This window comes from Dromaius novaehollandiae, chromosome 1 (genome assembly GCF_036370855.1).
Source record: "Dromaius novaehollandiae isolate bDroNov1 chromosome 1, bDroNov1.hap1, whole genome shotgun sequence".
NCBI lineage: Eukaryota > Metazoa > Chordata > Aves > Casuariiformes > Dromaiidae > Dromaius > Dromaius novaehollandiae.
The window spans coordinates 99,067,227-99,078,483 of NC_088098.1; the positions used below are offsets into that span (position 1 = coordinate 99,067,227).

Sequence of the window (11,257 nt, forward strand, 5' to 3'; positions counted from 1 at the left end):
ACCTTTTATTTTGCTTAAAGCTATAACAACAACAGGAATTGCAGGACTATGAACCTGACTATTTTTTGTATGTGTGTTTAGAAAGCTGTGAATGGAAGGCAACTTAACTGCGAGGTTGAAGAGCCCCAGGAACAAGAGAGCCTTCAGCAAACGTACCCTGTTTATGAGCAAACATACTACAAAAATTGGAGTAGCAGACACCATCAGAGCTCAGGATCTGCAAGAGTCTACATCAATCCGAAGGAGCATTATGTATGATTGTATACTAAGATATTAAATTTTAGGATGTGAAGTTTTTAACACTTGTTGACTGTATGACGAATATGTTTTAGTGGCTCTCATCTCTAAAAGAATTGATGTTTTTTCCTGTGGGAAGAAATTTCATGGAGAATTTTGTGTAGATGTGCCCTATGGAATTTGTGACTGAACTGGCTTCTAGCATTTGGTATGTATTTGTTTTAGTAATTATAGTACAATATCTGTCTGCCAGAAAAGGAGCCCCATCTGGTTTTATTAACCTTTGTTGTTTTAAAATGTATGAGTTACAGATGAATTGGCTGACACATGCCAGAATGTAGTTAGACTGTTTTTCCTGGTTATTTCTGGGACTGTTCTCTTCCCCCTCCCCTCTTCCCCCCCTGTATATTTTGAATGGAAATTACTATACTGATGTAAAAATGAATAAATAAGAGCAGGCGAACTGAATCCCTGGTTAAATGAGCTGTCACAGCCTGTGAATCAGTTTTTATATATCTTTTTAGAAAACTTGGGATAACTATAATTTTGACTGGCCACAGCTATTGTTTTCTCCACTACTTCTACCTCTTCCAGTCAAATGAACAACTAGACTACCTCTCTACTACTGCTTTGTTTCATAACATATGTTGTGTGTCTTCCCACCTTGTAAAAATCCGAAGCAGTTTCCTTACGTAAGAATTTTGTTTCCTTTTATTTTGATCTTGGCTGCCCACTGATATACTTCCTGACTGTAGTTTCAGAATAAGTCTGTATAAAACTTAGTTGCAGGAAGCAGGTTACTAGGCTGACAAAACTCTTCCTAAAAGTGTCTCACATGTAACTGCACCTTACCTACAAATTGCTATTAGCCATTTTCCAAGGATTACTCCCATTTAAGTGTTGCAGAGTTTGCTGTTGCTTGGTAATAAATACATTTCATGTTCTTTGGTTTCTTCTCAGTTTGCTGGTAAAACTCCTGCCTGGCATATGTTCTTAGCAAGAGAAGGAAGGCTTCTGTAGGCTTTCAGCACTAGTAGTTTTCAGCACTCTCCTTTAATCTTAAATTAGATGGCAATAGTACTTGGAAGAAATTGGTGAATGTCCTGATGTTGCCAGTGCTAATAGTATTCCAGGTGAAATTCTAAAGGTGTTGGTAATGGTTGAAAAATGTGCTCAGTTTTTTTTTAAAAGAATTAAGTTTTCTTTGGGAGTGGAAACAAATATTTCACAAGTAAAAAGGGTATATGTGATGTATCGATGCAGAAATGAGCTCACGTGACAATCAGTAATTTAAGACAGCAGGAAATAAGACAATGAGTAAAATTTGCTGGAGAAACTTAAGCATAAGTATTAGAATAGTGAATTTCAATCAAATGACCTTGAGATTAAATATGGGGAGGAATGGCTTTTTCATACTAAACTAGCTCTTAGTTTTTAAACATCACTTGTGCAATATTAGGACATTTTCTCTACAGACAATTTTTTTCAGGCAGAAGGGAAGATTCATAGCTGTAGAAGCAACAGAATTGAAAAGTAGTATAGTTGTGTGCTGCAGACAGTGCTATTTTAAAACCTGTGTTCATTTCCCTCATTGTGAAGTTAATGGGGTTATTTCTGATATTTAAAAGTAGATCCCACCATAGGGGAACTACAATAGGGATAGGTAAGTATTTCTAGTTTGTTGTGGGTAGCAATTAGAAGCTCATGGTTTAGGTCCCCATGTTCTGGACACTGTACAAAAGACATTGACTGTTCTCTTGCTAAGCAGCTTAATCTTATATGGTGGTGATGAAATTGGCTACTGAGTTGGTAGCAAAGAAAAAGGTTGAGGAGAAGGACTGTTTCTGGGGATCTTTCTTTGAACCACTGTCTAATTTGCTCTTCTCTGATGGATGGGTGAGCATATACATTTAAATGCTGAGCACCTGTTCTCAATTTCAGAGCCTGTTGCTGTGTTTGAGATCTGAAGAAGGATCTGTGTGCCCCAAAACTATATTTTCCAGTAATGTCAGTTTAAGTTGCTATCTCTTCCCACAACTTGTTGCCTCACTTATCCATATGTTACTGCAGCTCCAAAAAAGCTATTGCAAGAACATAAAAAGAAAACACAATACCATGGCCAAAAATTAAAGGAAATAGAATGACAGAATGCTGAGATGAATTATATCGCTTCAAATAATTTAAACAATATCACTGAGCAAAACTTCATTTAAAATAAATTTAAATGTGTTACGCTAAATTAATCAGTTCAGTGTGATCATTTCAACTCCTGTTATGTTGGCCGATGACCCAAAATCAGTTCTTCATCTTTGAGGCTGGTCTTCATTCTTCTACTGACTGTTATTAGCAGATACATTTTGGTTTAAAAAGCTGAAATGTGGGGAAAGGAGGGAGGGAGAATGTTATCCAAAAATTATAATTACATTATTGTAAAATTGTCTATTTCTGTTAGCCTTCTGTATAGTAGAGCATTGAATTGCCTTTTGAATTTGTAAAAATGCAAGTAAGACTATTAAAAAAAAGTAGTCCAACTATGTCATTCAAGTTACATGAACAAACTACAAAAAACTTGAATTGCAAGCTACCAATCAGCCTATAGTTTGCCCTAAAGTAATTAGGGAAATATATTACTGTGGTTATTACCTGTAAGAAACGTAAAGGGTTTTGGGGGATATATTCAGGGACATTTAGAGTATTAAGTTTTTTGAAATATTGTCTACGGTTTTAACTTGAAGTGTGGGTGGATATTGGGAGGGAACTTAATGTAGAATTCTCTGAAGAGAACAGAAAAATGTCTGCTAATTAGGATTTCCCACAGAAAAGGATTGCTTATAGAAGTGAATTTAATCTGCCTTTTTAAGGTGTAGAAAATGGCTTTTTATTTTTGTATGTCTTCAAATGTTTGTATTTGGATTTTGTTTTGAATAAAAGCATTCAAAATAGAAGTTTTTCATATGCTGTTTAGACTCTAAGATTCCTTAAGATATGAAAAAATGCATCCACTTTCTTGGTGATATTCTCTTAGTGTATGGTTCTGTCTGCAGAGCACATGTTATATTTTTCTAATTGTGCCACTTCTGAATATCTGTGGTGGTGGATGCTGCATTGAGATGCACTTCCAGCATTTGTAGTATTTAACAGGTAGCGTATAGTACTTCCTGAAGATCCAGCCCTTCTAGGGTTTAAACTGACCACCAAGATCACTGCTGAGGGAGCTGGGAATGGAGAGGAAAAAGCTTCATTCATGCTTTTAGCTTTGATAAACATAAATTGTCCTCTGCTCGAGTATCTTTAAAAATCTACAAGCTAGTGTAGTTAGTAAAGATGTAAATGCTTTTGGATATAATAAATAAGAAAAGCAAGAAAACTTTTGAACTAGGGAAACACTGCACAAGAGATCACTAGAGGCCTGTTGCTGTTGCATCAAAAAAAATTTAATGTATTGGGTGTATGAATTACTGGGCCCTCTGCAAGCTGGGCCTAGAGGGTGTGATAATATATAAAGAGCGGAGAGAAGGTTTTTTGTCTCTAGAATTCTTAACTGCATTTGCTTTCTGACAGCCTTATTGCTGTTTCCTTCTTTGAGGGGTATGAATGAGTGTAAAATGCTGTAATGTTTTATAGACAAATGCTTAAAGTATAGCACAGTAACATTTTTGATGCCACAAACCTGATATGGCTTTTCTTTGTGACTGAATCACTGTGATGTTAGATGGCTTGGCATGGGGGCGCTCTCCGTGTAGAAACAGCAAAGATGAAATTGTTTGTCAGCTTAAGTTAGCCACTCACTTTGGAGATTACTGACAAGGAGAGAGGAAGCTCTAGGCATGCATGCAGTAAACCCTTGTGGAAAAACAAAATGACCTTAGCTCTTAACTGCTCAGCTGCCTGGTGAGAGATCGCCCAGGTTGTAGGAAGTAGCTACTGCTGCTCAGTAATGGCAGGGTCCCTTAGCTGCAGCAGTTGTTCTCCTGGCTCTTTTGCATTTCAGATAAGGCACTCCTAGCAAAGACTGTTATCAGTTTATTGTTTGTCGAGTCCTTTGGTGGGGAGGGTTTGGTTACTAGGTACAGTTCTGCATTCTATGCTGTATATCAATATTAATCCCTACTTTATAAAAATTCAATACTTTGACTGGAGAATAAACTCTTTAAAACTTGATCGTTGATGTAGGTTGTTTTTGCAGATGAGGCTGGTTAAGGTGGATCAAATTTCTAGGGAGAAACTTAACTTTGAAACAGAAGACTGAGCACTGGGTGACATAGTATGCATGTGCCTTCAGTTTTGTTCACTGTGGTACATGTCTGGAGTATTGGAAGACTGGGTTTGACTTTTGGAAACAACATTTTTTCAATGGCAAAGCTAATGCTTCGTTGCTGCTTCACATATAACACATCTTAACAATGTCATCAAAGCACTGAGTTTGAGATCGATCAAGTTAGACTGTGTTTTTTGTACTGTTTCAAAGCAATGTTGCCCGGTTTTCATGTGACTAGTGGAGCAGAACCCTGGAGTAGTAGGGAGATGTGCAAGAACCTGCTTGGTATAGAAAGACCTAAATCACCTGGCCAGTTGCTATGAAAGGTTATAGATAACTATATGTTCTTATGAAGTGCTAAAAAGTCATGTAAGGGATATATGGTGAACTGTTAAGAGGTGACAGCTGGTGAAAAGCAGAAGCTGAAGAGTGTTTGAATCTCAACAGCATATCACATATTTGAATTCTGGGAGGTCCCCCCCCCCTTGAAGAAAATGGCTTAGAAAATTTGGTGACACTGAAACATACCAACCTTTATTCTTCTGGGATTTGGGGGGGGGGGGGGGGTGTTGATTGTTTTCCTCCCTCCCCTGTGCTGTGTAATTAAAATTTTTTTTTGGAAGATAATTGTCAGCAGTGGAAAAAACTGTCAGTGATTAGTGATTTCACTAAAAAGTCTTTGAAATGACCTACTTGTGGAGTGTCCTTTCTCTATAAGGACTTTGGGTTTTGAAATTTAGGCAACTTTTAGGTTATGCTGTTCTGCTCTCTGCTTCCAATATCACCAACTACTTTGAAAAGTAGAGGCCTATGATTTGATCCTTTGCCAGAAACTGGACTTCTAAAGTGCTTATGGGTCAAAATATTGCTTCAAAATTCGAGTAAACCTCAGAGTTCCTTTCTGACTAAAAGTAAAGATTTGATATCTGTGCAGTTATAGAAAAGCATGGCACTGTTTTTCATCATTGACTTTATACCTTTAGCTGAATAATACTGAAGGAAAACATACCGGGGAAAAAAAAAAAGATTCTGAATGTTAGTAGTAATTATTCAAACAATGTGAAACCCAGGTAGAGATGTGTTAGGCACTTAAATCTGCACTGAAGCCCCCTTGGCACAGCTTTTTCTAGTTCTGTTTTTTAATCTTACCTGACATGAATTTTATTCTGTACCTAAATATAGAAACTTCAATTGCTAGTAGAAAACAAACTCTACTTAGGAGCCTAGAAGTCAAGCTGTGATCCTTCTATCTCTTATGTATGGCTAGTAACCAAGACTGTATAATTGGAGTTTAGCTCACTGTTTTAAGACTGAGTCAGGAAACAAAGTAGACTCCAGCTTGCTCACCCATGGATGAATTTGAATTTATTGTGTGGGGCTGCACACAGAGAATACATAGTGTGTTAAGTATATAAAAATGTCAGTTTAACTTGACTGAGTATAGCCACTGATTGGTTTTTGTATTCCACCCTGAAAAACACCGTTCAACTAGGATAAATTAGAATTATAATCTAACAGGTATATGGGAAGTCACTTTTTAATGCTGATTTGCCACAAGAAGAACTTTAAAGAAAATACTTGCTGTTTCACTGCATCTGAATTTGCTCCCATTCTAGTGAAAACTTTACTTTAGTGGTGGTATTTAAAAATAGATCTGAATTTGTATGATGCCTGTGACATCAGAAACTCTTACTACTCTTACTGTAACCTGATAAATTAGATGTCTTTGGCCAGATCTTTCTCTGACACTTCTGCTTCCAAGCCAGTGCTGTATGACTTTGGTCACACTTTTAAAACTGGCTAATAATAAATTGGCACCCAAGAGTTCTGCTACATTTACATAAACTGTCAAGGTTCCCAGTGAGTCTGATGCAGTGAGCGCTACTAACCTAAGCCCTAAAAACTGATCTTCAGAAACTCCTTCGAGGCTTGATGCTGTCTGTGCCTTAAGCAATATGGCTACATACAACAAGGTTGGCAGCCCCAATTTTTCCAGAGCTATGTGGCCATTACTAAGGGTGTGTGTGGACAAAAAGATGATTTTCCAGAATCTCTCATTGCCAGATTGTTGACTTGAATAGTCAGTAAGTCTCTGGTATCCTCTGTGACTTTGTACACTGAATGGTCTAGCCTTTAAATATTTCAGAAGTTCTCCTGCCTGCCCTCTGCAACATGGATCTGCCTAGCTTCTATTCTTTAAAAGGAAACACATCACAAAAACAATCAGTAGCTTTAGACATTCCCAGTCTGTTTTCTTTAGTTTTGAAAGGGCTATTAAGTGACTTAAAGTAATTCAAATCGAAAAGGTCTCAAATGCCCATAAAGGCCATTTTGTTTCTGCTAATTCTACAGCTTGTCTGTGTTTCTGATCCCTTCCCAGTAGCTTTGTTCCTCTGAAGTCTGAAGCATTCTTCTTTGTCCAGTCACCTCAAACTTAACCTAGCAGGGAGAGGATGCAGTGTCTTCCTTGGGATTGCCTTCCCCTTTATATTCCTGTCTAAATATTTCACAATAATACACCTAGTTAGGGTCGTCTTAAAAGAGACCCTTCAATGTGTTTCTAAAACACTGGATAGGTTCTATGCTATACCACATATGTCTCTGAGCCTCTGGCCTCTGACTTCTCAGGACAGCGTTGGTGAATTATAAACCCTAGGTAAAAATGGTTGATAGACAAAATGGTATAAAACTTTCTTCTATTTCAAATTCTATAACTGTATTAAGGGATGTGCTCTGTGTTGTGCGTATGTATGTGTATTTAACTAAAATTTTACGAGTGGAAAAAGGGAAATTTGTCAACATTAGCTATCATTTTTATAGCTGAAAAATGATGAAGATGCAACACTGCAAATAGTTAAGTGGCCTAAATTTCAGGTGACAAATGACACTTAGTAAGTAAGAAAGAAGGCTGCTGTGGAGCAGAATATAATAGCTTGGAGGCAATAGTCCTCCACCCGCACTAAAAGGCGGTAGCATTTAAAGCACTTGCATGCTGCTTTCAAGAGTTAGGACAGTTAGTGATGTAGGATGTTTAGTAGTGAGATTTCATGACACAGTATCTTTAGTTTCATGGTGGTGGAAATGAGCCTCTAGCGAAATAAAATAGTACTCTTGCCAATCAACCAAAAAGTATTATTCTCTGCCAAACTTACTTACTGCCAGACTTAACTTTTCAGTTTTCTGAAACCATCTTGAACCAAATATGTGACAATTGTCTAGAAAAAGCTACTTGGTTCCTGATGCATCCTAATAGCAAGAGGAATCTGGTTAATTTGGATGTTAATGCCAGTTAGCTGAATGCTGCAGGGTGTAGTATCCAAAAGCTGCCGTTTTAAGACAAAATGAGACTTATAGTTGCCATGTTCAAATGTGTTACTATGAAATAACATCAGAGTTTCTCCATCTGTTTAAGGTTGGATCAGTATACAGATTTAATAGCTGCATAGATGTCTCCTAGCACATCGAAAGATCCCCTTAGAAAGCCAAAGATGATCAAGTTTCTAGTGTCACTGGCTTCAGTGCTTAATTTGCACAGCAAGTGTAATTGACCCTGTGGAATATATGAAATAAAACATCTAGTAAATACTTATAACTAAAAGTGTTGATTATACAATAAGTAGCTGAGTTACTGTATTGGGAAATATCTCAATCATTTAAAATTAACTACGGAAATAAGTTCCCTTTATAAAAAGACTTGGGGTGGGGGAAGAAGAAACTACTTTTACGATATCAAAGCACAGAGTAGTAGTTTAAAGTAGAAAACTTGATTTTTAAACTGCAGCTGAGTAACCATAGCAAATAGTGAATAAGTTTGTCTTGTGATGACAGCTTCAGATCTCAAAGATCTTTCTCTTGCAAGAATAAATTATTTTATAACTTGAAGAAAGCTCAGGACTTTGCAAGTGTTTATTATAAAAGCTCATCAACCTTTGTGTCTAAAGACAAAGCGTGGGGGAAGTGAAGACGTGCAGATGGAGGTGAATGGATGCTATAGATGCTCATTGCACCTGAAAGTATTCAGGGCTGCTTAGGACCTACTTCAGCACCAACAGGCAAGTACCCTCTGAAATACGAGTCTGAGATGGCTTGCATTAGGAGGAAATGAAACCACATGGAACTGTAAAGGTATTGGGATGTGGATTTTTTTTTTTTCCAAACAGTAGGGTTTTTTTCATTTCAGTTCACAGCATAATGTTAATAGCATCTTAATTTGAGTAGATCTAACTCTCCTTGTTTCTGGTCCCTGAAGAGACTTCTATTAGAAGAAAACAAACAAACAAACCAAAAGAAAGCCCACCTAGGTGATGTGCAAATAATCTTGAATCTGAAATGTTCCCTTTAAGTGCTTTATTTAGCCAGTGCAGCTGATGTGGGAGCTCACTGTTACTCTGGATATTTTGGAGAATGGCCTGGGAAGCTGGGCACTTATGCGTATGCTGCTCTGCACAGATTTGCCATGCGTATGCTGCTCTGCACAGATTTGCCAAACTTTGTTTCCCCTCCCCCCCCCACCCCCCAACGCATTTGATGCATTGGCGTTGCCCAGAACTGCAGTTGGCCAAATTGCTGCTAATACAAATAAATATTTTATAGCAGCCACTTGTACCTCATGATAATAAATCTTTTTTTTTAGTGCAGAGTCCACTTGTACCACACAGTAATAAATGCTTTTAAATGAGGCAGAGAAATGAGTGAAAGACAGCTATTTTAAATTTCCTGCGCAAAATTTACATCTGACAAGATTCTCCATTTCTTAATGAAGATTGGTAGGTCATGAAATACCTGTTCCCTGTAACAAACTGTCTTTTTAATCCTTACAAGTTTAGTTGTTTGTGTAATAATGCACTCCAACAGAAAATATTTGCTGACTTATAGTTGATCACCTTTTGAAATCCTTTGAGAAATCTGAATGTTTTTAATGTTTCTCCATGAAACTATTTACTACTTTCTGTTCACAAAGATAGGATTGCTGCTTGTCTGAATTTAACTAAACATTGTTTTCTTTCCTTGGAGATTAAATTTTCTTTTGAAAGATTAGATGATGTTGTCTTTCCTTGACTCACATAGTAATTAAGCCCTAAACAAGAGCCCTCTGTTTAGGGCTTGTTAATAACCCCTCCTCTTCCCTTTGTGAATATGAGCATGAAGTCTGTTTACTGAGCTTTGCATTTTATATAAATCTGTGCATTTAACAAGTGTGTTACACACCTAAGAGGGACAGTGTCTGATAAATGGGTGTATAATTCATTTATTCATCAGGTGCATGCTAACTGCTCACTTTTTCGATTTGGAGTTCTTGGCATACCTGGTATTTTCTGAAGATACCATAATATGTGGTGCAAACCGAAAAGAAAAAGAGTAGAAAGCTGATATGTGCTTCTACACAAGTGCCCAAAGCCCATTCTAAAGGCTATCAGTGAAATACTACTATGCTTTACTGGAGCACTAAACAAGCGAGACTAAAAAGAATAGTGATTGAGGACTACCGTGCAACTCAATAGCTCTCACTCTGTCTCAGGGTTGCTTCAGTTCTGTCAGAATTTGTATCTCACCCTGATTGGTATCAGTAAGTAATTACAATATAATCCGGTTCTCTTCACTACAGGTGTCATTGAAACCTTCAAACTGTCAAATAGTTGTCTTAAATGTAAAATGTTCCCATGGATATAGTAACAAAATAATAGAGCTCTTCAGATTGTTTTCATGCACATTCCTCTGCTTCATAAATGCAGATGGATGAAGAGTTCAGAATATTTATGCAGACTCACAGAACAAGGCTAACTCTTCAGTAAGGCTGGAATTCCTTTTCATTAGCACTGTACATTGTGGTGCTAGCAGAACATCATGACACTTGAGGAAGTTGCTATTTGAAGTTAGTTGGTCAAGGGGTAAAAAATGGAATTCAACTTAAGTGTAACCTGTTGCCTAACCCTGAGTAGCTGGTACGTTATTAATGGTGAGCAGTTTGCCCTGCCTTTTGGATTTCCCCTACTAAGGATTATATTCCCTAGCTAGTCCCTAAAATTAAGCCTGTTCTTTAGACAAAAAGCATGAGATGTAGCTTTTTGAGTGTTCCTCATTGTGACTTGCTTTGCTGTTACTGAAATGCTTTTTGCCCACAAAATATGCAAATGAACACAGGCTAATCACTATAACTACCTATAATAAGCTTTATTTATCTTCAGTTAAAACAATAAACATCAGATCAAAATTACAATATTTTTCCAGTAGGACTATAAGGTTAGTTGCAGAACAAAGTTGACATTTACTGCCAGGTAAGTGGTCAATGCTACTACTTTCATTAGGTCTGTGGTTGTCTGGCATAACTATGGTGTAGTCTGCAGTTGGATGTGTGGTCAATTACCTGATACACTGAGTAATAGAAAATGACGTGACCAGTTTGATGCCTTGACAACTCCCCCCTTTCAAGTGAGTTGTGTGTCTCTTCAGTCTGGGATATGACAATAGCTTTTCCCAGTTTTTTTCCTTATTAGCTGATGGAGGGAGCATTGTGTGCACTGTGAAGCTGCTTGTACCAAAGACATTGAAACATCCCTTTGTTTCCCAAATTGCAAACCTTTGAAAAGCACAGATGAAACTCAAAAGTCCCTTGGAGTAGTTTTGCCCTGATATTAAACTTTTTCAAATGAACCTCGGCTTCTTTATAGCCTTTGAAACCTAAAGATGCATGGTTTTATTGGTAAGTGAAGCAGTGTTGCATCTCAAACTCTGGGCCTTGCTCAAACTTTGCATATCAGATTA

The 11,257-nt window shown here is 37.4% G+C and overlaps 1 protein-coding gene across 2 annotated transcripts in view; it reads left to right on the forward strand.

Moving 5' to 3' along the window:
• NECTIN3 (nectin cell adhesion molecule 3) overlaps window positions 1-3,190 on the forward strand; it is a 65,136-nt gene extending 61,946 nt beyond the window's left edge. For both annotated transcript variants that reach the window (XM_064522007.1, XM_026112303.2), the window contains one exon: window positions 82-3,190. In XM_064522007.1, coding sequence (XP_064378077.1) covers window positions 82-258 — 177 coding nt within the window. In that variant the 3' untranslated portion in view covers window positions 259-3,190. The remainder of the gene's footprint in view (window positions 1-81) is intronic.
• The last annotated feature ends 8,067 nt before the right edge of the window (window positions 3,191-11,257 follow it).